General features: G+C 43.2%; 1 protein-coding gene across 4 annotated transcripts in view; it reads right to left on the bottom strand.

Annotated features, from left to right (window-relative positions):
• lmf1 (lipase maturation factor 1) overlaps positions 1–27,184 on the bottom strand; it is a 704,612-nt gene that overhangs the window by 625,842 nt on the left and 51,586 nt on the right. For 3 of the 4 annotated variants that reach the window (XM_068055858.1, XM_068055859.1, XM_068055860.1), the window contains exon 4: positions 113–123. In XM_068055858.1, coding sequence (XP_067911959.1) covers positions 113–123 — 11 coding nt within the window. Of the gene's footprint in view, positions 1–112; positions 124–18,063; positions 18,126–27,184 lie in introns of all 4 variants that reach the window. The other variant, XM_068055861.1, reaches the window with a different exon arrangement.

Here is a 27,184-nt window from a genome sequence, read left to right as displayed (position 1 = left end):
ATACATTTTATGATCTTTATGAAGAATTCGTTAAAAATTGTAAAATAAAATCATATTCTTTCTACATCAGTACCGTATGATCTTCAAAATGTCTGAAATTTCATCCACTTACCAAAGGAGTACCTGGAAAACAAAAACAGACAATAGTATTGGTAACAAAATCATCAAAAGGCACAACATAAATTTTCTGATGCATTAAGAACTGAATTTAAAGTTATTATTTGCCATTAGAGGGCTTCAACTGTCCTGCCAGTAACCACTTTACATCTTTGTGGGCAATTGTAAAGCAGCACGAGCAAAAGTCATGATGCAAATTCTAGCCCACCTTCTGAGCCAAGGAAGTTGTATGACTACAAGAGGAAACTTGTACATTAAAAGCTGCAATGACATCTGGAGTAAAGAAATGCAGGAACATGTGTTCAGCACATCCATAATTTTGTCACTCAATTACTGCCATGTGGTATTTTGTACACTAGGCATTAAGAATAAATTCAACAGTGTAAACATCAACCTGTACATTCTAACATAAGTTTAAGAGAATGCTGAATTATTACCACTCTCAAAATAAAAAAAAAACACAGCAGACTAGCCAAATAAAAGGTTAGGGAGCAGAAATAATTAAATAAATCAGCTTTACAAGTTCTTAAGTCATAAGGACTGTGTCGCTTTGGCAGGAAGAATTGAAAAGCAGTATATTATTTAAATGGAGAGAGATTGCAAAACTCTGCAGTATAGAGGGATCTCTAGGCGTCCTGGAACATGATTCACAAAAAGTTAGACTGCAGGTACAGCAAGTAACGAGGAAGGCAAATGGAATGTTATTATTTATTGCAAGGGGAATGGAATATAGAAGTAGGGAAGTTTTGCTACAGTGTACAGGGCATTGATGAGACCACATCAGGTCAGTTTTGGTCTCTTTCCTTAAGAAAGGATATAATTGCATTAGCAGTTCAGAGAAGGTTCACTCGACTAATTCCTGGCATGAAGGGGTTATCTTATGAGCAAAGGTTGAGCAGGTTGGGCTCATACTCATTGGAGTTTACAAGAATGAGAGGTGGCCTTATTGAAACATACAAGATCCTGAGGGTTCTTGACAGGGTGAATGCTGACAGGATGTTTCTCCTTATGGGAGAGACTAGAACCAGAGGACACAGTTCAAAAATTAGGGGTCTCCCATTTAAGACGGAGACGAGGAGAATTTTTTTCTCTGAGGGTTGTTTAGTCTGTGGAATTCTCTTCCCCAGAGAGCAGTGGAGACAGGGTCGTTGAATATTTTTAAGGCTGAGTTAGATAGATTCTTGATTGACAAGGGAGTCAAATGTTATAGCAGGTAGACAGGAAAGTAAAGTTGAGGCTGTAATCAGATCAGCCATGATCTTATCAAATGGCGGAGCAGGCTCAAGGGGCCGAATAGCCTACTCCTGCTCCTAATTTGTACGTTCATATGTACAATTTGGAAATGCTCTAGATACTTTCACTCCCAGTGCAAAAGTCCATATGCACAGCTAGCCCATGCTTCCTATGAACCAAAAAATGAACTTATGCACAAAGTTACAGGAGATAGCAGCAGTCACACAGTGAACCACAAACTATTTTACTGATGAGTTCAATTTTGGAAATCGTGTAGGTTATGATTTGAGTGCATGCTTTCCATCTCTACCACTGTACAGATCGTATGTCTCAGACTACAACCATGAACCAAATGTGTGACGTGAAACAAGAGAAAACATTAGATTAGAAAACTTTAAAGTCCATGTTTCAAAATAGTAAATGTCTCAAAAGCTGATGATCTTGGAAGTCACACTCTTCATTTAGATAAGGTGCCTATGAGATTAAGTACACATGAAATTTAATATGTACATAATGTTCCAGATGTTCCAGCTCATTAGCTGCCTCACAAAGCAGAGATGTGCTTAAGAAACTTGGCTACTGAAAACGTTATACCTCCTTTTTCCTTTTTAAGTCCTAACTGGGTGCACAAATGTAAACTTTCCAATTATAAGCAATGTTCAAAAGGCAGAGAAACTACTTGGCAGATATTCCTGTAGAACAGCATCTCTGAAATAATTGGTAAATAACATTTCCCCCAGTGAATTGACCAGCTTGTCAGAATCAAGTAAGCCCCTGTGAAATGACATTAGCCAATGTATACTGTCCCCCAAAGTAAAATATGACAGCTTTCAGAACATAAGGGAGAATTGCATGTCGCAATACTACCAATCCTCCAAACAAATATTAAAAAATCAATAGTGTTACAATTTGAAACAAGACAAATCTCCAATTCTTTACACATCTAGGGCGGGATTTTATTGCGCGGTGGAGCCCTTTGAACTCGAAGGCACGCCCACATTCGCCGGCCGCCGCCAAACCCCCGCGATATTAATTGCGGGGGCTCATTTCCATAGAGGCCGTGCGTCACCCCTTCCCCCCCCCTCATAATACGTGGAGAGAGGGGGGACATTCGGCACAGCGAAAGTTTTTGACAGTTGTGCAGGTGCTGGGGCCCTATTTTAAGCATCATAGAACCAGTTTCCTGACAGCTGTCAAAGAAATACTTACCTGACTACTAAAAAGTGGGGTCGCAGTCAATCTGGCAGCAAAGAAGAAAGTCCTGCAGAAATTCAGCAAATCAGTCAGCATCAGTGGAGAGAGAAGCAGAGCTAACTTGTCCAAGTCCGCAGACTTGAACGTTAACTCTGCCTCTCTCTCCACAGATGCTGCCTGAGCTGCTGAGTGACCCCAATACTTTCCCCTTTGCTGCCACATACTTACCCTGCTGTGTCCCAGTGCGCTGTGAAGTTGCGATCCTCTTCTCCCACTACAAGTGTAACATTCCTTTTTGTAGGCATGCCACACCTGGGTTAATATGGTAATTTGCACATTCCAGGACGTGAGACTTAAATAGACCATAAAAGGTATTAGAGGTTCATAGAGAACACACGGACACAAATGGGAATGCACGGATGTCACAGCAATGTAAATACGTCTTTCAATAAACGTTCCTCACCAACATGTGTGTCCTTTTCTCTGTGTGAATGATGTGTGCCAGCATGTAGCGTCAATGTTAGGAGACCCAACGTATGCAATATCATTGCCATGCCACCATTACTCATGAGCATCTCCACGGATGCAGTGACATGGACTTTGGCTCAGTCAGCTGCTGCCTCTAATGGTTTACACGGGGATGCTGCAGATGTGGACTGGTGCACAGCAGGTGAGCGAGGGGGATGTATGGCTTGCAGAGCTCATGTCGGTTCCTATGGAGCAGACAGCCTTTGTCTGATAAGTCACTTCTGTACATCTCCAGCTCACTGCTAGCCCTGCGTGCAGAGCCTGGGTGTCATCTGCCCTCCCATGCTTCTTTCATGTTGTATATCCTCAGCGTCCTCATAGTCCAAGGAAAAATCCTGTTGACATCTCTCCGCATCATGCTAGGCCTGGCCCTTATTGGGTGCATAGTTGTGCAGAGCAGCAAAGAAAGGAGCTGGCCTTTTCGGCCTGTAGCACACGGCATCACCCTATCCATACAGGCATTGGAGGTGTTCTTTCAGCATGCCGATCTCCTGCTCAATGGTGGCTCATGTAGCTCAGTGGCTGGCGTTGTACCTCTCCTGTGCAGCAGTGGTGGGGTCTCTCACTGGTGTCGGGAGCCATGTCTGCAAAGGTTTTATCGCCACCCCTCCATCTGAGCCAGTTCAGTGAACAGCAGTCGCAGCCAGGGCTGGCGCAAGACCCTGGTGTCATGGCAGCTGCCTGAGAAGTGGTCACACATTCGCTGCAAGCATCTGCGGTGATCACATACCAGCTTCACCTAGATTGAGAGGGCTCTTTTAATGGTGACATTTGCAGGTGGGAGCCTGGTGGGAGGCCTGATGGCCACATGAGTGCAGTCTATGAACATTACAACCTATGGTTCTCTGGCAATGGTGCCAGAACCACTGGCCCTCAGAGCCTGGCTGTGAGATTCCGCCCTGAACATACTCACTGGCCCTCCAGTGCAGGGCACTGCTGACTGTGTGACCCCACAAAGGTCTCTGGTGGGCCCCTAAAAAGGTGCAGAGGCATCAGACTTGAGAACCGCTGCCACTATGAGGAACAAAGACATGGGATGTCCACCGGAGCCCATGGGCTGCAGGTCATCCTTAAGCGGGGCACAGAGACGTGTCACCACCTTCTCGACATGCGCAATCGCCTCTGATACTGGTGCTCTGAAATCCGATGGCATGTCATGTGGGGCCTGTAGCTGCACGGCAAACATAATGGCGAACTCTTTTTGGAGGCTGCTGCTCACGACCGGGAGCCTCTAAGTGGATCGCACCTGCCTGTTGATATTGCCTCTGGCACATACCGATCCTCACGAGCAGAGGATCACACAATATAGGATGAGCCATACCTACTTCCATGTGATAAATAAAGTGGAACTCTTCATGTATTCGAAGGTTCTTAACCGGGCAGGGATTGGTGTTGACAGGTACATCAGCTGCCCTACTGGATCAACAATGTGGCGTGCCATGGCACTGCCCATCTTGGCCAACACTGAGTGGCACAGCATGACCACACCAAGGTCCTACCAGCGGAATCGATTGCCCCCACCATCCAGACAACCTTAATGTTCCTGCTCTTTCTGATACCCTCCCCTCACACAGGGTGCCTAGTGTACCATCGTCCCCTCACAAACACAGAGCGTACACTGTTAACGGTGATGGTGCACAGTACCTCCCTTCATGCCAGCAGAGCTTTCCCACCAGTAATCCCAGACCCTCTCGCTTTAAGAATGCAGAATGAGACCCCTGTGAATCCCCCCTCCCTCCTGGTATGCAGAGTGGGACCCCTGTGTAACCCCCCCTCCCTTCCAGTATGCAGAGTGAGACCCCTGTAATGCCCCCCTCAATCCTGCCTTCCGGTATACAGAGTGAGACCCCTGTGTAACCCCCCCTCCCTCCTCCCTGCCGGTATGCAGAGTGAGACCCCTGTGTATCCTCCCCCTCCCTTCCAGTATGCAGAGTGGGACCCCTGTGTATCCTCCCCCTCCCTTCCAGTATGCAGAGTGGGACCCCTGTGTATCCTCCCCCTCCCTTCCAGTATGCAGAGTGGGACCCCTGTGTATCCTCCCCCTCCCTCCTCCCTTCCAGTATGCAGAGCGAGACCCCTGTGTATCCTCCCCCTCCCTCCTCCCTTCCAGTATGCAGAGTGGGACCCCTGTGTATCCTCCCCCTCCCTCCTCCCTTCCAGTATGCAGAGTGGGACCCCTGTGTATCCTCCCCCTCCCTCCTCCCTTCCAGTATGCAGAGTGGGACCCCTGTGTATCCTCCCCCTCCCTCCTCCCTTCCAGTATGCAGAGTGGGACCCCTGTGTATCCCCCCTCCCTCCTCCCTACCAGTACGCTGAGTAAGACCCCTGAAAAGAAACTTACCTTCTGCTGAGAAACCTTCTGCCTCTGTGGACCCGCCGGCTTTTCCAATCGTGAACCGGACGGCACATGACGGCTGCCCGTTCATCGAAAAATCAGCAAGTGTCAATGGAGAGGCGGGGGGGAGTGGGGCTGCATAATCAGCAAAGGTAAGTACCATTTAGCATATGCTAATTGTTGTGCCTCCACCATGAGGAGGGGGGGCCGCACCGAGGTCCCGCCGCCGCTGGTAATATGCAGTGGGCCCTTCTCGATGTTGCAGGTCAAGGCGGGCCTCTCCCTGCAGTATTTTAACGGCCCCCATGCAGCGACCCATGGTGTCGAGGAGCCGGTAAAATTCAGCCCCTAGATTAGGTTTCATTACCTCTCAGTATACTTAAGGAAATATAGTTGACTATTTTTGTTGAATGATACAGGAGATAATTTACAATGCAAAGCAACTATTTAAACTTTGTCATATTATGACGCATCATGAAGCAATGACAATTTCTCTATCGCTCCCACCTCCAACACTGCCACTTTGATCAACAGATCTAATCAACCAAATGCAAACTACTACACAAAGGATAATTAGGAAAATTTTCCAACTGTATAGCTTGTTGATGGGGGGAAAGTAACTGACAAAAACCAAGACACCACCTATGCCAAAACAGTAACAGAGTTGGGTCCTGAGATTAAAAGAAAAGCACATATAACAGAAAATTTTGCATCTGCTCTAAGCTGGTGTAGACATGAAGCTGCATGTTTCAAATATATAACTGAGAATGCAGATGAGTACTTTCAGAAGACAAAAAGGCAATCGATAAAGATGTGATAATGTTTGCCTGGGAAATGGATGCTGGTCAGGTGAACATATTCTGTTCACTCTCCATCAGCCAGCAAATCCAGGTGATTATAGCTACTTAATATACCTCTCAGGCTAATCAGAGGGCAGTTATAATAGTTTGTCAGTCACTGAATTCATCCCCTTCCCTAACCACTGTCTCATGCTGAACCAGATAGTTCATGACTTTGGCATCCTGATTAATCCACACGTGTGGTTCACACCACTGCTCCCCACCCCACCACCTGCCAGCCTCTCCATTATAAAATTGACTACTCCCACCTCTAACTTGAGCACTCTTTGGCCCTATCTCAGCCCAGCTGCTGAATCCTTCATTCAAGGTTTGTATTCATAAATTTGAGGGCTCAGTGCACCCAAGACTCTGCTATCCACAATATATTATTCGGGCCCTACCAAATTCGCTGTGAAAAATGCATCACAAAATTTTGGGTCCTCCGTGAAATCGGCCATTTTATGAACTTCGCGTGTTCTATTGATTGACACAAGGCTCAACTCGCTGATTGGTAGATGAGGGAAGGCTTCCAGTGCAGTTGAGAGAAGCAGTCTCAAATATTAGCAGACAAGTGAGAATGCCAGAATGAGCAAATCAAAAATGGCCACAACTATTACTGCAGCACATTGAGTGAAAGAATTTGGAAGCCAGCGAGTAAAGAACGTGACCTGTTTTATAGTCAGCTTTTTACAATAGTCTTTGAGTTTACAATAAATGCCATTTTAAACCAGAAGCCTCCCTGTCTTTTTTTTGTTTTAAATAGATCACTTTCATGGTTTGTTGCAACACCATGAAAAAATGTACAACTTAAATATGTGAAATCTTGAAATTCATGATTCTTAAAATGCCATGACTGTGCAATTTGTAAAATTTGACTGTGAATTTGGTAGGGCCCTACCCATTATGCACAGTCTTGTTTGCCCATTACCCCTGTTGCATATCTTCCCTAAGGTGGCTTGGAACAGCCAGAGGAATAACAGCGGTCACCATCATAGCCAAAGTCAAAGCTTTGTTGACACTTACTCCAGGTTAAATTCCAGCAGAAGTCAGTCACCAACTCCCTGGTGAAATTATTTCTAGGTAGGTAAGTCTGGGTCTATGCACATAAATGTGAGTAAGAGCAGGCAGCCTCTGGTGCAAGAAAATCTGTCCCACAAACAATTTTTCATACTCTTCCACATCTCCAAAAAAATAATTCAAATAGAGGAACATGCAAATTAATACACATTAAGAAATTAGGTTGCAGCAATTTTGAAGTTTCAGCGATATGGTTTTAAGTATTTTATTGCCTTTTTAAAAAAACTGACTAGCTGGGCATATATAGCAAATTCTTCACAAGAAATTCAGAGCAGCGCATGCCAGTTTTAAATACCATTTCCATTTTAAAATGAAGCTCCGACAGAACATGCAAGGGCATTACAGACTGGGCAGGAAGATAAAGCCATGTGTGATTCAAATGGGGATCCAGCAATATGGATCCCTACCACTTTGCACTGGCACAAACCATCCTGCCACCCAAAAAAATCCAACACTTAACAGCAGTAACGGTAAGAGTAGAAATCTAAACCACCACTACTGCAAGATCATTCAGAAATCATTTACAGCCAATTATGTTAAAGATGCTTCTCTACTCCTGTCCAGCTGATCATAATGTGCTTCTCTCATTGACTACTCCCTAAAGTGTGATCTGCTGGTCTCTTAACTTCCATTGAAATTGATGGGAGTAAGGATATAGATACAAGAACAACCAATTGAAATTGGACAATATTCTTAAATTGGCAGTTAACCCATTTGACATGTAATTCTCTGACCAAAAAGATGGTCATCTGTTTCATTCCCTCCTTTTCTTCACCCTTTCTCTCCTGAAGGTGTCAGTTCCTTGCTGGGATGTGGTTCTATTAGTGCCATACACCCTGCAATACTGCGGTTATATGGCCATTGTTCTCGCATTTTCCTGATCTGTATGGCTCAGCTACTCAATTGATCAAGTCACCAAACCATAATGGAACAAACTAATTTTTTTTTTTTAAATTGTGCACTCCCTACATGGTGGATTTTTAATCATTCATCACCCGCTCTACATTTTAGACCACTACTAATTACAGCCCAATCTGCTCCTGTTCCTATTTAGTCCTGGCTACAGTTTTTTTTTTGCTGCATATTATTTAATGGTGTGTTTACCTAAAATTATTGCATATTTCTGTTCTGGAGTCAACAATTTAATTTTGTTCTTTTTGTTATTGGTTAAACCTTGATTTTAAAAAGTTATTAGTTCCAAAGTTGCTGGCAATGTTACTGTCCTGTCAGGACCAGCATTCAGAATTCGGCCAGACTATGCAGACCTCAACTCCACATTACTTCTCTGTTCCCTAGGCAGCACATACTGCAATGACAGAAACGATAGGCTCGTGGCCAGATCTGCTATTCTGGCTGATCTGAAGAGAAACAGAACAACACGGTTTAGATCTACCAGTGGAACTACTTTTAAATAAATTAAAGAACCCTTCAGATAAATGACAGCAAATACAGTCCCAACAACAAACTAAAATAAATTACATTTTATTTTAAAACCAATGCCATCCCTTCAAATATCCAAAGCCTCAATGTCAAAAATCTCGCTGTTGAGAAAGGTACAATCATATAAAAGGTTAAAACTATTTCCAACTAACTAAGGCTGGTTCCTCCAGAGTATATCACAACCAAAACATAGACCAAAACAAAAACAACCAGCTTCTGCATGCATCATTCGACTCAAGATTTAATTTCAGCTAACCCTGGTGGATATTATAAATTACCAATAACATCCGCGTTGCAATTTTTATTAGTTCTTGAAATTATTTGGTTCTCAGTTTTACCAAGTCATAGACCAACTCTTCAGACCTCCACACTGCTAAACTTGTGAAAATACCCTGTAATTACTTCACTTTGGCAGGTTTATATGAATTGACTATGGCTCTTGTTTATAAAAACAGCATGTACACTGCAAGGTAATATTTCTCCAATTACCAGTGCCCTGGAGTTCTCCAGAAAGACCCTTCCTTCCGTCTTTATAATCAAATACCCTAGAGGAGAAAGCTTCCTCTGCATTTCTTTTTCCTTCCTAGCAATATGGACAGTGTAATTACAGAGTTTAGGAACCCAGTTTGGAGAACTGCTACCACAACAAAGAGAATGCTGAAACCAGACAAGTGGTTTCATTTACCACCATTCCAGCTTATTTCCTCCCCACGACTGTTGCAGAATATTTAGGTTTGGCACCAACTAAAAACAGCTGTCAAAGATGTAAATTATTTTTTCTTTGTCTAATGATGGTCTTTAGTTACATGCTTCACATAAAGCAAACTTTTTTTTAAATTTCCTGAAAAATCACCTTTTAATCCACTTGCATAGTTTATTTAATGACCTTCCGTGAGCCATTCCAACACACAGGGTGATTATTTTAACAACTTTTTGTTTTTAACAAGGGCATCGAGGCCTGTAATAATTACGAGGCAACCTAAATAGCTTTAACCTTTTGCCCTTACCCCGCTAATAAGTGCTTTGAATGTCAATCTGTTTTTGACAAAGAGTACCCTGAAGAGGGCAAATGGTTAAATGTTGAAAAACAATTTGAAAACCCCCTTCAGTTATTGTGCCAATTTAACTGGAGTATGCAGAGAACCAGGTCAATTATTTAACCCGACCAGCCTGGATTAAAATTGAGGCTGAGTGTTCCAATTTGGGGATGAGATGGAGGGTAAGAAAAAAAAACATTGTATTATAACCGTTAGAGTAAATTGTGCTCAACACTCATATAGTACAGACATCTCAATCAGAATTTTACATATGGATTCGAATCAGTATGATCTCAGATAAGGTATCAAACAAGCCTCGAAGCAAAGAAACATTTTTTGCCTTCAAGTGGTGTCACTATATAATTGAACAATTTTTAAAAAAACTTACCTCAGATGTTGTTACTAAGGAAGTTGCACAGCAGCAAACCTTTGAAGCTTCAATAAGCAGAGGGAGGGTTATGTTCCACACAGTGAATTCTTTGCCCTTTTGCTTTGAACAGAAAACATAATGGGTGGGTACTGACGGAACCCACTTTGAAAGGGGAAGAACCCTGAAGTACTGCATTACTGCTGAGAATAGGACTACTAAAAATATACTTAAGATTAATATCAGGATGCCCAATCCATGAATGCCCCAGGTGCAAGGAGTCAGTTGCTTTGTGAAATAACTGTGTCTTGGTCATGCATCTGTCCATTCAACATTCTCCTTGTGCCTATAGCACTGGAACGATGATGCAATTTATCAAAATCCTCAAAAGCTACATCAGAGGTGCATGCCAGTTTAAGGCAGAGTTAAAATAACACCGCTGCAATATCTAGTACTGATGTAAGGTCTCATTGTTTTAGCAGGGGGTCCATAAACCACTCTTGAAACACAATGCATTATATACATAGTAAATAAAAGCCAGTGGAAAAAAGATGACAATTTATTGTCCAGCATTCCAACAGAAAATATCAATACATTAATATTAGTGCATGGCTTTATACAAGCACAAAACATATAGCACCAAACTCATTACAGGATTCAACTACTCCCTGGACTCCTAAGTGCACAGAAAAATTTTGCTTAAAATTTGCTCATCACATTGTTCATGCTCCACTACCAGTCCACGTCTATTTTCCAAGCTGACAATTCAGAAGCAATGAGAATAAATAATCGACATAATGTGAACAATTGTGGAACAAGCAGAACTTTTTTTTTTAAATCAAGGTACCACCACCATTTTAATGCCTTCCTTCTTTAAACCATTTGTATTTTAATATTACACAGATCAATGTTTAAAATGACAATCCAAAAGACCAACAATGCCACAAAGTAAAACATAAATTAATTACTCCATTTAAATCATTATCAAGTTCTTCAGAATGGCTACATATTTTGTTAATGATAAGCTATGTTTTGATGTCATGCTAATGAGAAAATAAGCCACATAGGGATATTAATGCTGCTTCTTGATTTGCTCCAAGGTTGGATAGGGAATGGCTCGCGCATACCCTGATGGTATGGGATACCATTATACAGAACTTAATGTGTTTGTCCAACAGCCACTCCTCCAGCAGAGGTGTCAACCAATTTATTTTAAACCTATCACAATGTCAACATGTAATTTCAGGGCCATATCATTCTGCAAAATTGGAGATTAAGAGCATGGATAGGCTGAATAGTCTCTTCTGGCCTTGTTATATTCTGAAGAAAATAGACCTGCCCTGTCACAATCAAAATGGTCATCAAAACTTCTGCTTCAATTAAAATGGTTGACAGGCAGCCAATCAACACTAGTGCATCAATCTAGTTTTTTTTCCAATCTGTCTCAGGCTGACCACTATTGAATATGTGCCTCGTACTTTTGATTTAGCTGTCGAGTTTTTTGTGGAGACCCTGACAACAAAAATGCAAGAGTTACTCAATATCGGGAAAGTTTAGCACAAATTAAAATAATAAATCCCCATTTATTATGCAAAATTTAAGCTGTATGTAACAAATACAAGGGCCAGTTTAAGTAAGCAAACACAATCCTGTCTCTTATTAATTCTGTAGGCTTACTCTCCATTTGTCAGCTAATGTGGGAATGCTCATAATACTTTCATAACTACCACAAACTATTTAAAACACATGTCTCTATATTTCAAACCAAATGCACTTGGGCGGAGAAATGGCAGATGGAGTTTAATCCGGACAAATGTGAGGTAATGCATTTTGGAAGGTCTAATGCAGGTGGGAAGTATACAGTAAATAGCAGAACCCTTAGGAGTACTGACAGGCAGAGGGATCTGGTCCACAGGTCACTGAAAGTGGGAACGCAGGTGGATAAGGTAGTCAAGAAGGCATACGGCATGCTTGCCTTCATCGGTCGGGGCAGAGAGTATAAAAATAGGCAAGTCATGCTGCAGCTGTACAGAACTTTAGTTAGGCCACACTTAGAATATTGCGTGCAATTCTGGTCACCACACTACCAGAAGAACGTGGAGGCTTTGGAGAGGGTATAGAAGAGGTTTACCAGGATGTTGCCTGGTCTGGAGGGTATTAGCTATGAGGAGAGGTTAGATAAACTCGGATTGTTTTCACTGGAACGACGGAGGTGGAGGTGCGACATGATAAAGGTTTACAAAGTTATGAGCGGCATGGACAGAGTGGATAGTCAGAAGCTTTTTCCCAGGGTGGAAGAGTCAGTTGCTAGGGGACATAGGTTTAAGGTGCGAGGGGCAAAATTTAGAGGGGATGTGCGAGGCAAGTTCTTTACACAGAGGGTGGTGAGTACATGGAACCTGCTGCCGGAGGAGGTGGTGGAAGCAGGTACAATAGCGACATTTAAGAGGCATCTTGACAAATACATGAATAGGATGGGAATAGAAGGATACGGTCCCCGGAAGTGCAGAAGGTTTTAGTTTAGGCAGGCATCAAGATCGGCGAAGGCTTGGAGGGCCGAATGACCTGCTCCTGTGCTGTACTGTTCTTTGTTCATTATTATACCTTCGTAGAATCACAGATAGACATAGCACAGAAATAGATTACTAGACTAATCAAGTCTGTGCCAATGCTACTCCTCTACGAACTATCGCGTCTAATCGCATTTGCCTGCTTTCTCCCACATAATCTTTAATATTCCCATTTTTTCATCTATTATACTGTAGAAAAAAATTACAATTATAAAGCCTGCAAGTGCACAATATTGTATTTTTATACAGAGCACTCAGAGTGGGTTATAAAGATCACCCAATTCAAGTTATTGTTGAAAGAGCAAAGTTCTCCAGATGCTGGAAATCTGAAATAAACACAGAAAATGGTGGAAATACTCAGCAGGTCAAGCAGCATCTGTGGGAGAGAAACAGGGTTAACGTTTCAGGTTAGTGCCCCTTCAGTTTAATGACCCTTCGTCAGACTGGAAGGAACATTGACCTGAAAAGTTAACTCCGTTTCTCTCTCCGTAGATGCTGCCAGGCCTGCTGAGTCTTTCCAACATTTTCTGTTAATATTTCAAATTATCTGTGAATATGATCAAAATCCTCCAAAATCTTAGCAAATTTCTTTTTCTCTTTTACCGTAAAGTCATCTGTCTGATATTAGATCTATCCCATCAGATCTTGGTGCAATTTGAGAGTCCTATCATTTTTCAGTTGGTGAGATAATGGTCAAACTCATCCAGTGTTCAGAAAAAAAAATCTGGCAATGCTCATTGACTGAGCACTGCCTCATGACATTACATAATTTATTTAACACATTTGGCATTTTTTGGCATTACACATATTCTTAGGCATTTAAATTTAAAATGTTAAGACAGACAGTAACCATGTTTGATCTAATGTCAAAATCGTCCAATATTCATAGTTTAAACTTAACTTTTATTATAAGTGTATTGTCCAATATTAATCCCATGAAAAGGTTCAGATTCATCGAAGCCACAGTGGAGGCCAAAAATGCAGTGGAACTTGGGACAAACCCGAAGTCGATTCTAAAATAGATACCTTTTTCCTGTATTTCAAACAGGAGACAGACAAACCCACATCCTCTGTGAGGATAGAATGAGCCCACAAAAAATGTTTTATTACTAGGTTTAAGGCTATAGCCAACTGCTCAATTTTTGAAACCATACATGTGCACTATTTGTACGATGAGACGGGACAATGCCCTGGAATGAAATTTCTCCCCCCCCCACCGCCCCCCAAACCCTTTTAACTTTACATCTGGAGAATATACAAAGTACTATCACAGACGTGATACAAAACAGTGATGACATTAGGGGAGGGCAATTAATTTCAACTTGACATGAATATTTTCCAGAACAGCAGACAGCAGTTGTTACCTGATTAACACCTCATCGCTAGAGTTAGAAGATTAAATTAAGTTTATGTTGTGGAACACACTGTGTCAATTACAATGAGCTTTTTTTATACATACAAATTAGTTTGGCTGCAGTTAGAACACTGCTGCCCAATACGTTACCCAATACCCGCATGTGGCTAATTAAATCTCCAGATGTGGCTAGTTGCATTGCTGATCAGTAAATAAAAAATGAGTAATAGACACAGTTGTTTGGCATATGATCTCAAATACATGCATTCCCATGGTATATGAATGTGCATTTTTTGCACATTTGTTGGTAATATGGTAAGATGAAAAGCAGAGCTTGAGTGTTTTTTGATTTTTCTGTGTATTGCTCCCTTGGATACTGAATGGTGGTAGATGTTTAAATAAATATTCTTGAAGTGCATCTGCCTGTATTGTGTGAATGTACACTAGGTATTTTAACAAAAATTGGGACAGCATGGTCCCGAAGACAGTAACATGATTAACCAGTTAATATGTTTCAGTGGTGTTGGTTGAAGGTTAAATTTTGGCCAAGATACTGGAAAAACTCCCCTACTCTTCAAGCATTGATTGACCACCACTCTCTGTGTAACTAGATAAATGCAGCCTTTCCAGCATTGCCCATACCCTGAGAACAAATAAAAAGTGACATGGGTTTTTTTTAGGTCCATCTGAAAGGCAGATGAGGCCTTAGTGTGACAGATCATCCAAAAGATGGCACCTCCAACAATGAAGCCTCAGGGTACTGTAGTCAGTTAGATTTGCAAGTCGTAGAATAGGGTTTGAACTCATGACCTTCTGACTGAGAAACAAGAGTGCTACTTCTTAGCCAAAATGAAAATGGGAAAGCTAGAATGTATTCCATTAGAGCAGAGAAAATTAAGGGAAGTTCAATCAAAGTATGCAAAATTATGAGAGGGGAAAGCTACAACTACCAATTGGGGAGTTGAAAACTAGAAAGTAGAATTTTAAGTTTGCCATCAAAGAGAGGAACATGAACAGTAATCTTTTTACATAGAAAGGTACTGGGACATGGAATAACCTACCAGAATCAGCGATGGAAACAGAATTTCAATAGTGTTTAAAAATACTTGATGTGGAAAAAGGCAGGCTGTAGAATTAAATAGAAAGGTCAGAGAGCCAGCACTAGCACAGCAGTCCAAATAGTCTCCTGTGCTGTAAAAATTTTATGATTCTGATTATACAGTATGGCTTTCGTCAACTGTTCATGGATCAAGTCAGTCTCCGATCTTTTACAAAGACCTCCACAGAGATTAAAGCTCTGGTGACTTCTCTCTCCCCCCCCCCCCTCCCTCCCTCCCCCCCCAATGCGTTTAATAGGACAATGTTTTAGCCATTAACTATCCATGATCGCAAAAGAACAAGCTTATATAAGGCACATACAGAATACATAAAGGCAGACAGATTATTTAACATTCACTTGAATCATAATTAGATCTGATGAAACCTACAAATTACCACCAGTTATAACGTCAATCGGTACAAATGAGCTTCAATAAACAAGTCTTTTTACTACTTCATGATTTTTTTTCAAAACATTGCTACCACACTGTAATCAATCAATCAATCAAATCAAACAGAATATGGGCATTGCCTTTTAAAGGCATTTTAAAATACCACACAGTTATACCAATTCTGTTTGTGCTGTCTTTTATTAAGAACACATTGGGAACATCTGTCCTGAGCTCATCCAGGGCAGAAATTCAGATTTTTATATGTCTGTATATCTCAATCATATTTTCATCCAGTCTGTCTCCAATCTGATGTATACTGTACATGGAATTTTCCTGCAATTTGCTAATCATTTTCCAATAAACAGGCAGTAATAATCTCCTTGAATCGCTCAGGACAGCAGGAACTCTGGAATGCTTAGGAGGGAAAAAAACTGGAGTAGTCATCTAAAAAAAGAGTAAAAATAATTGAAATTTATGTTCCAGATAAAAATGTTTATAAAACAACACCAGAAATGAACCAAACATTACTAAGGATTCCACTAACATTCAGAAACTTATGGATGTTATTAGATTTTCAGATTATGTCACATATAAGATTTTATTTTAACCAGGAAAATCCAGAGGCCAGATTTTGAGAGTCGGTTGTCGCTATTGGCGGCGAGCTCAGAAAATGGCAACCTGCACCGAAGAGCCGCCACGAGCAGCAAGCTCAAAAAGAAATTGACGGGCCGCATACCAAAGAACTGCCACGATCTCCTACGCGGCGACTCATTTAAATAGCGGAGGCAGCCTGCTTCCCCCGCCAATCAGGTGGAAGGGGCAGGCTGCCTGTCGCTGGCAATGGTGTCAGCTGCCTGTGCGCAGGCGTTGGTGCCATTTTTAAAGGGCAGCCAGCCCTGCCAGCAAATTTGAATTTTTAAAGTGAATCCCCCAAAATTTACCAAATAAAATTGTAATACCCCTTTTCAACCCCCACAATAAAAATTATATTAAGTTTTTGCCCTTCCCCCCATCGCCAAAACACTTCCCTTTGAATTCTGACCTTCCTCCCAAACCACAACCCCCCTCCCCCGCCACCCCAAGACTGCACATGGTTGAAAGTGCACCCCTTCCACAATCCCCTAAGCCGATGATGCAGATTTGATCCCGTCCCCCCCCAACCTCACAATAAAAATATTAGCTCCTCCCCCCTCCCCACCAGTGTCACATCTGCCTTCCCCAGATAGGGAATTGAAGGTGTGGGAGTGTCGGCCGCTGCGCCAAAGATCGCAGCGGGCCGGGAAGATTCAAGATAAGTTGATTTAAATTTATCTCATTAATTTAAATATTTAAATCCAAGTCCTCTCACCCAGCGGCTGGGGGGGTTGGAGTGCTGCCATGGAGCCTCACTGCCACCGGGAGGATCGGGTCGGGCCCTCCCAGCAGTGGCCTATGTGGCAGGCCTCCGCCGCAACCATCTTTTGCCTGACCACCGCCCCCCAACATCCCCCCTCCCCCACCCCGCGCAGGAGCCAGACGTCATGGGCTTGCTAAAATCCAGCCCTAGCTGGGGGACAAAGGTCACACTGGGGGACATCATATTGGTTTAAAAAAAGTGGGAAAAGGTCAGGGATAAATCGAGTTGATGTGACTGGGCTTTTAAACACATTTAATTTTACAGTAACAAAGAGTAAGGGAAGTAAAGAGGTCCAAAGCTCTGAAGTAGGAGTTGTTGCAAATAAACAACATTGAAGGATTCAACTGACTTTGTAAGCTTGAGCTGAATAACGACATTCAACCCCTCCCAGCATCTATTATTGAAACACATTCCTAGATAGGTTATTTTTTTTACTGTATAACTGTAAAATCTACTGCACAAGTCAAACCTCAACACAACCCAGGCGCTTTCACAGACATAACTTCCAAATATCAAGCCCTCAAATGTTATAACATGCCTTGTAAATACTATTTTATTTCAAAATATCATTGTATTTCAAAAATATGTTTGACATCTCCCAGTTCCCACTTTTCCTTGCTGCTACCAATTCTTTCAGAGAATGTAGCTACAACACAAGGGCAAGATACGGTTTGTATTGAATAAAATTGACAATGAACTGTTCTCTCATCATTACATGCTGCTGTTGAACTTCAGCAACTTTAAAGGAGGAATACTGAATACAGCAACTGACAATTTTTGAAAATACAGTCTCTAGTTTCATCTCCAAAATTTAAGTATACTGCTGTTGACAGAGCTTTTGAGGTCACAATTTATTCTCTCTCAATAAGTAACAACTACTACAGATTAACTACAGAGATGGCTGCAGTCTCTTACATGCAGCAAGTCCTGATTGGAAGAATTTCTGAGGCTGACATGTGGTAAATCATTTGAGAAGTTTCCCAGATTTATTCCATCCTGGATCAATTTCAATGACAATGGGCATTAAGTATTAAACAGTGGGCTTATTCTACAATGTAGTAGCCAGCAGAAATACAGAAAACTCACATTGCAAAAGGATGTTCTATTGCTTTGGAGGTGGGACTGGATTTGTATATAGATGCCAAATCCTGGAAGGACAAAAAGTATTTTCAATTTTTATATTACATACGATACTGATAGGATTGAAAAGAATTACACAAGCCACCTTTGTATTATATTGCTTTTTCAAGGTTCAGTTACACAGTAAGAGAGAGATCTTGGAAGTTACAGTTTCCATTCGCAGCCAGCAGTACCTGTTTTATGCTGTTTGGATGTAAATTGGACCCTCAGACAGCTGACATATATGTGCATACCTCTTCTCCCAGCCTAGTCCTGGCCTGCAACACTTCATTATATTCAGAATACAGACAGATGCTTCCACACTCTGAGTACATTTTAATAAACTCTCAGTATGTTGATAAAATGTCCAGGAATTCCAACAACACCTCACCACCCCCCTTTAAGTTTGACACCCCACTACAAGTTATAACACATGTAGTATTAAATGAATGCAAGGAAAGACTAAAAATTCCATTGATATTAGGATGTGACTCAATTTATGCTGGAGCTTTGCAACAACATTAAAGTTGCACCATTGACTTCCAAGAATCATACTGCATTTTAAATATATAGCATGTGTATGTGTAGGGGCAGTGTCATTAGGGAGGAAGCCAGTAACTTTTACAATATTTTTCATCAAAAGTCACAGAAAACAAAAAAAAAATTTGAAAGAGACGTTACAGTTCAGAAGTTTTACAGCTGGTTTTCAGTGTAACTGCTTAAGCTAATGTACATATGGCATGGATATTGTACCCAAAACAGTCATTTGAAATGGAAGTTCACATCAAAAGTGAACAAGGTGTAAATAGAAAATCAAGTCAATATGCAATATTTCCAATGATCTCGGTATACCTCTGAGATAAAGAATACTTCCGTTAGCCAAGTGTAAAGGCGTTGTGTGCTCAAAACAGAAAAGTTTTTAAGAAGTGCCTAGTTCAAAGAGCATGCTGTGTGCAGTCTGCAACATTCACTTTGCAACATATGCACTCATTTTACAATGAGTTTCCTAAACTCTGGACAAATTTCAAACTGTAACAGGAGACACTCTCAACAGGAAGAAAAACTGAAAAAGAGATTCAGTTCGATCCAAACAAAGTATGAAAAACCACTTCTCCCCCCACTTTAGAAATCTGTCTTGCCAATGGTGCCTTTCAAAATATGGTCAAGATATTCACAGCCATGCACGTAGGGAAAAAAGGTCAAGAACATCCAACCATTTATGTATGCAATACTTATTCAAATGATCATGGGCTGAATCTTTGGGCCCCAAGGGCGAGAACAGGGGCAAATGGGGCCTTAAAATACTGGTGTCAGCCAGTCTGACGCTTCTGCAACACCCGATCCCTGATTAAGGTCAATTAAAGTACTTGGAGAGCTCATTAAGAGCTCGTTAACAGGGGGAGTTGAGAGTTTCACGGAGGGTGCACAGGATGCACGTTCTGTCTGGGGCAGAGCAGGTGAAAGAAGACAGGTAGAGTGGGAAGCCAGTCATGGCCACCTCAAGGAATGAAACCGGACAGACCACCCAGCATCAACCTAGGCACTGGAAACAACAACAGCAAACCCAGCCCTATCAACCCTTCAAAGTCCTCCTTACTAACATCTAGGGGCTTGTGCCAAAATTGGGAGAGCTGACCCACAGACTAGTCAAGCAACAGCCTGACATCGTCATACTCACAGAATCATACCTTACAGACAATGTCCCAGACAGCACCATCACCGTCCCTGGGTATGTCCTGTCCTACTGGCAGGACAGACCCACCAGAAGTGGCAGCACTGTGGTATACAGTCAGGAGGGAGTTGTCCTGGGAGTCCTCAACATTGACTCAGGACCCCAGAAGTCACATAGCATCAGGTCAAACGTGAGCAAGGAAACCTCCTACTAATTATCACCTACCGCCCCTCTCAGGTGATGAATCAGTGCTTCTCCATGTGGAACAACAATTGGAGAAGCACTGAGGGTAGCAAGGGCACAGATGTACTCTGGGTGGGAGACTTCAATGTCTATCACCGAGTGGCTCAGTAGCACCACTACTAACTGAGCTGGCCAAGTCCTAAGGGACATAGCTGCTAGACTGGGTCTGCGACAGGAGGTGAGGGAACCAAGAGGGAAAAACCTACTTGGCCTTGCCCTCACCAATCTACTTGTTGCAGATGCATCTATCCATGACTGCACCACTAGGAGTGACCACCACACAGTCCTTGTTGAGACAAAGACCCATCTTCACATTGAGGATACCCATCAGCCTGTTGTGTGGCACTACCACTGTGGTAAATGGGATAGATTTTGAGCAGATATAGCAACTCAAAACTGGGCATCCATGAGGTGCTGTGGGCTCCCAGCAGCAGCAGAATTGTATTCAACCACAATCTGTAACCTCATGGCCCGGCATATCCCCCACTCTAGAGTTACCATCAAGCCGGGGGATCAACCCTGGTTTAATGAAGAGTGCAAGTGGGCATGCCAGGAGCAGCACCAGGCTTACTAAAAATGAGGTGTCAGCTTGGTGAAGCTACAACACAGGACTACTTGCATGCCAAACAGCGGAAACAGCACGCTATAGACAGAGCTAAGCGATCCCACAACCAACAGATCAGATCCAAGCTCTGCAGTCCTGCCACATCCAGTCATGAATAGTGGTGGACAATTAAGCAATTAACAGGAGGACGAGGCTCCACAAAAATCCCCATCCTCAATGATGGGCGAACCCAGCACATCAGTGCAAAGACAAGGCTGAAGTATTTGCATCCGTCTTCAGCCAGAAGTGTTGAGTGGATGATCCAACTCAGCCTCCTCCTTAGGTCCCCAGCATCACAGATGCCAGTCTTCAGCCAATCCGATTCACTTCATGTGACATCAAGAAACAGCTGAAGGCACTGGAAACTGCAAAGGCTATGGGCCCTGACGACATTCCGGCAATAGTACTGAAGACCTGTGCTACAGAACTAGCCATGCCCCTAGCCAAATTGTTCCAGTACAGTTACAACATTGGCATATACCTGGCAATGTGAAAAATTTCCCAGTTATGTCCTGTACACAAAAAGCAGGAGAAATCCAACTCGGCTAATTACAGCCCTATCAGCCTACAGTCAATCATCAGCAAAGTGATGGAAAGGGTAGTCGACAGTGCTATCAAGCAGCACTTGCTCACCAATAACTTGTTTGTTGATGTTCAGTTTGGGTTCCACCAGAGCCACTCAGCCTTTGTCCAAACATGAACAAAAGAACTGAACTCCAGAGGTGAGGTGAGAGTGACTGCCCTTGACATCAAGACAGCATTTGACCGATTATGGCACCAAGGAACCCTAGCAAAACTGGAATCAGTGAGAATTGGGGGAAAACTCTCCACTGGTTGAGGTCATACCTCGCACAAAGTAAGATGGTTGTGGTTGCTGGAGGTCAATCATTTCAGTCCCAGGACATCACTGCAGGAGTTCCTCAGGGTAGTGTCGTAGGCCCAAACATCTTCAGCTGCTTCATTAACAACCTTCCTCCACCATAAGGTCAGAAGTGGGAATGTTCGCTGATGATTGCAAAATGTTCAGCACCATTCGCAACTCCTCAGATACTGAAGCAGCCCAAATCCAGATGCAGCAAGACCGGACAACATCTAGGCTTGGGCTGATAAATGGCAAGTAACTTTCATGCCTCACAAGTGCCAGGCAATGACCATCTCAAACGAGAGAGAATCTAACCATCTCCCCTTGACATTCAATGGCATTACCATCACTGAATCCCCCACTATCAACATCCTGGGGGTTACCATCGACCAGAAACTGAACTGGACCAGCCACATAAATGCTGTGCTACAAGAGCATGTCAGAGGCTGGGAATTATGTGTCGAGTAACTCACCTCCTGTCCACCATCTACAAGGCACAAGTCAGGAGTGTGATGGAATACTCTCCATTTGCCTGGATGGGTGCAGCTCCCAACACAAGAAGCTCAACATCATCCAGGACAAAGCAGTCCACTTGATTGGCATCTCATTCAACACGTTCAACACTCACTCCCTCCATCGCCTATGCACAATGGCAGCAGTGCGTACCATCTACAAGATACACTGCAGCAACTCACCAAGGCTCCTTCGACAGCACCTTCCAAACCCGCGACCTCTACCACCTAGAAGGACAAGGGCAGCAGATGCATGGGAACACCACCACCTGCAAGTTCCTCTCCAAGCCACACACCATCCTGACTTGGAACTATATCGCCGTTCCTTCCTTGTCGCTGGGTCAAAGTCCTGGAACTCCCTTCCTAACAGCACTGTTGGTGTACCTACATCCCAAGGACTGCAGTGGTTCAAGAAGGCAGCTCACGACCACCTTCTCAAGGGCAATTAGGAATGGACAATAAATGCTGACTTGGCCAGCGACGCCCACATCCCATGAACGAAGCAATAAAAAAAAAACCCCAGGGAATTATCCTGGACCCATAAAGTTTCAATGGTGCTGGGGGAACTTGTACATTGGGAAACAGGTGCCCTTGGCGCTGCGCAAGTGACAGGGAGAAAGGACAGTAAGCGCTTGGACAGTGCAGGGGGTCATCACCCTCCTGGCATCACAGGGGCAGAACAGCAGGGCGTAAGGCAGCCAAGGACAACTGGCAGCCAGCTGAGCAGAAGGAAGGCAGCTGCTGTCAATGAGGGCACGACACTCAGATTTTGGGCCTACTGGCAATGAGGAGCAACATCACACACAGGAAAGGCAGAGCTCTATGCATCAGGAGGGCCGAGGAGAGGAACAAGGGCAGGAAAGATATGGAGGCCATACCCTCCGCATAGGATCTACCGCCGAAAAAGGAGCTATCTGGAGAAGACCGAGACCCAGTGCTGCAAGAGACTGCGAACTCTCCAGGCAGATGCTCATAGACATCTGTGCTCTTGTCGCTGAAGACCTCACACCTCACAGTACTGGTCGCCCTGCCCTCCCCCTAGCCGTCAAAGGCACTGTGGCCTTGAACTTCCTCGGTTCTGGCTCCTTCCAAGGATAAACTGTGGACCTTGGTGGCATCCCACAACGGCTGCATACTACTGTATCTCATAGGTGGACAATACATTCATTTCACGAAAAAATACGCTTCACAGGCACAGAGGGCACTGGGTTTTGCTGCCATCACTGGATTCCCCTAGGTGCAGGGCATCATCAGTTGCACCCATGTGGCCATCAAGGCACCCAGTGATAGGCCAGTCAGATTCATCATCAGAAAGAGCATCCACTCTCAACTTTCAGCTGGTATGCAACCACAAGAGCTTCCTCCATGCGTTCGCTTTCCTGGCAGGTCACTATCCGAGAACAGGTGGGGGGGCGGGGGGGTTGCCCCGGGTACCAGGCTTTACAATGCCATCTTTGCACACTTCAGTCCATTCTAATCCCCATATAAACTCTTCCACTTACCTCCTTCAGATGTAAACAGCAGCAATAGCGCAAATCATGACTTTAATCTACTTCCCCCTGGAGGCAGGTTCGGGCCCGGAAAAGTCCCGCCTTCTGTTCCACACCTCCATTGCAAAAATTCAGCCCCATCAGTCTGACGTTATTTCAAACATGAAGAATCAAACAGAGTGTTGGGTACATAGCGCCTGGGAGAGGGTGCTGACGGGCAGAGGGGTGCCATACAATGTCAACCTGGAAATGAATAACGGATCTATTCTTAGGCTTCAGGTCGTATCCTAGAAAAAGCACAAAAGCAAAGTCTGAACAATTCATAATGTTCACCAAAACCCTGAGATTAGGCAACAGCCCTGAATTTTTCCCAAGTATTTTGAGGACCTGTATTCAATATTGTAGGCTGCTAGCCATGAACATATTCCATGTAAATAATGCACTATAATACTCAATAGGGCCTTATGAAGTCAACAAAATTAATGTAGCTGCACACTGGTTTTTAACTAAATGTGGTATATTAAATAGTTATATTGTAGTACTTTGAAGTGTATATTCATGTTGGCAAATGATCATGCTTTTTATTGCTCATGACTAAGACATGATGAGATGTGTCAGACCCAGTAACCCATATCCTGTACCATGCATAGACACTCAACAGCACAACTGAACACCATTATAAGCTGCCAGGATCAACTACAGAATCTGTCCTCAAGAAGTATAATGAATTCTTTCAAGACAGAACTGCCAAACATTTCAACCGAGGCTGGAAGGACCAAAAAAAAATGAAGGTTATTTGTTTTGTTGTCTGAGATCTTACAAAATGAATGCTCATGTCTGGCTACATAGCAGCAGTGGTCATGCACTGTTATTTACTGCCAAGCACTTGCATGTTTTCTTTTGTGACCAAAAGATTCAGTTCCCACTGAAAGGTTTTTTTTTTTTTAAATTCATTCATGGGATATGGACATCTTTGGCAAGGCCAGCATTTATTGCCCACCTGCAACTGACCTTGAGAAAGTGGTGAAGAGTTGCCTTCTTAAATCACTGCAGTCCACATGGTGTAGGTACACCCATAGTGCTGTTAGGAGGGTGAACCAGGATTTTGACCCAACAACAGTGAAAGAACAGTGATATATTTCCAAGTCTGGGTAGTATGCGACTTGGAGGGGATCTTGCAGGACATGGTGCTCCCATGTGCCTGCTGCCCTTGTTCTTCTGGTTGATAGAGACTAAGGGTTTGGAAGATGCTGTCGAACAGACTTGGTGAGTTGCTGCCCTGCATCTTGTAGATGGTGCACACTGCAGCCGTGGTGCGCCTGTGGTGGAAGAATTGAATGTTTAAGCTGGTGGATGGGGTGCTAATCAAATAGGCTGCTTTGTCCTGGATCATGAGCTTCTTGAGTGTTGTTGGAGCTGGATTCCTCCAGGCATGTGGGGAATACAATATCACACTCCTGTCTTGCGCCTTGTAGATGGTGGACAGACTTTGGGGAATCAGGAGAATATGCAACCTCTGACCTGTACTTGCAATCACAGTATTAATGTGGTTGGTCCAGTTAAGTTTCTGGTCAATGGTAATCCCTAGGACGTTGATTGTGGGTCGTGGGGGCGGTATGGGTCGGGTGGTGGGATTCCACGATGGTAATGTCAATGAATGTCAAGGGAAGATTGTTAAGTCCTCTCTTTCTGAAGGTGGTCATTGCCTGGCACTTTTGAGGCATGAATGTTACTTGCCACTGATTAGCCCAAGTCTGAATGTATGTGCTGCCTGTGGGCACAGACTGCTTCAGTATCTGAGCAGTTGCGAATGGAACGCAACACTCTACAATCATCAGCAAACACCCCCACTTCTGACCTTATGTTGGAGGGAAGGTCATTGATGAAGTAGCTGAAGATGGCTGGGCTTAGGACACTGTCCTGAAGAACTGGTGCAGCAATGTCCTGGGGCTGAAATGATTGGTCTCCAACAACCACAACTATAATCGTTGTGCTAGGTATGACTCCATCCAGTAGAGAATTTTCCTCGATTCCCATTGACTTACTAGGACTTCTTTTGTCCATGTTTGGTTCAAGGCTGTAACGAGGTCTAGAGCTCATTGCCCCTGGCAGAACCCAAATTGAGCATCGGTGAACAGGTTTTTGGTGAGTAAGTGCCGTTGATGGCAATTTTGATGACACCTTCCATTACTTGCTGATTGAGAGTAGACCGATGGTGCAGTAACTGGTCAGATTGGATTTCTCCTTTTTGTTGTCAGGACATACCTGGGAAATTTTCCACATTGTCAGCTGGAGGCCAGTGATGTAGCTGTACAAGAGCTTGGCTAAGAGTGTGGCTAGTTCTGGAGTACAAATATTCAGCATGCTGTCCTGCACTCCTCATTGAACCAGGGTTGATCCCCTGGCTTGATGGTAATTGTAGAGTGAGGGATATGCTGGGCCATGAGGTTACAGATTGCGTTTGAATACAATTCTGTTACAGATGATTCTACAGATTCTAGAACTGCTCCTGCAGATTGGAAGGTAGAAAATGTCAACCATTATTTAAGGAGAAAAGGAGAGAGAAAACAGGGAACTACAGACTTGTTTGCCTTACACCAATAGTAGGGAAAATGTTAGAATCTATTCTAAAGGCTGTGATAAATGGACACTTGAATAGTAATGATCTGATTGGGCATAGTCAACATGGATTTATGAATGGAAAATCATGTTTGACGAACCTGTTAAGAGTTTTTTTGAGGATGTTACTAACAGAATTGATAAAGGGAGTCACTGGCCATAGTACATGTGGATTTTCAGAAGGCTTTTGATAAAGTTCCCTAAAGGAGGTTGGTTAGCAAAATTAAAGCACATGGGACAGGAGGTAATATACTGGCATGGAGTAAGGATTGGTTAACATGCAGAAAACAAAGAGTAGGAATAAACGGGTCATTCTCACGTTGGCAGGCTGTGACTAGTGGGGTACTGCAAGGATCAGTGCTTGGGCCCTAGCTGTTCACAATATATATCAATGATTTGGATGTGGGGACCAAATGTAATATTTCCAAGTTCGCGGATGACACAAAACTAGGTGGGTTGTGTGTTGTGAGGAAGATGCAAAACGGTTTAAGGGGATTTGGACAGACTTAGTGAGTGGGAAAGAACATGGCAGATGGAATATAATGTGGAAAAATGTGAGGTTATCCACTTTGGTAGGAGGAACAGATGTGTAGAGTATTTCCTAAATGGTAAGAGATTAGAAAGTGTAGATGTACAAAGGGACACGGGTGTCTTTGTCAATAAGTCACTGAAAGCTAGCATGCAGGTGCAGCAAGCAATTAGGAAGGTTAATGGTATGTTAGCCTTTATCGCAAGAGGATTTGAGTGCAGGAGTAGCGACGTCTTGCTTCAATTGTGTAGAACCTTGGTTAGACCACACCTGGAGTACTGTGTGCAGTTTTGGTCCCCTTACCTTAGGAAGGATATTATTACCATACAAAGAGTGCAACAAAGGTTCACCAGACTTGTTCCTAGGATGGCGGGACTGTTCTATGAAGAGAGATTGGGAAAACTGGGCCTGTATTCTCTAGGGTTTCAAAGAATGAGAGGTGATCTCATTGAAACGTACAAAATACTTAAAGGGATAGACAGGTTGATGCAGGTAAGATGTTTCCCCTGGTTGGGGAGACTAGAACTAGGGGACACAACTTCAAAATAAGGGGGAAG

This window comes from Heterodontus francisci, chromosome 24 (genome assembly GCF_036365525.1).
Source record: "Heterodontus francisci isolate sHetFra1 chromosome 24, sHetFra1.hap1, whole genome shotgun sequence".
NCBI lineage: Eukaryota > Metazoa > Chordata > Chondrichthyes > Heterodontiformes > Heterodontidae > Heterodontus > Heterodontus francisci.
The sequence above is the reverse complement of the archived record's forward strand: the minus strand, read 5'-3'. Positions and strand labels throughout refer to the sequence as shown.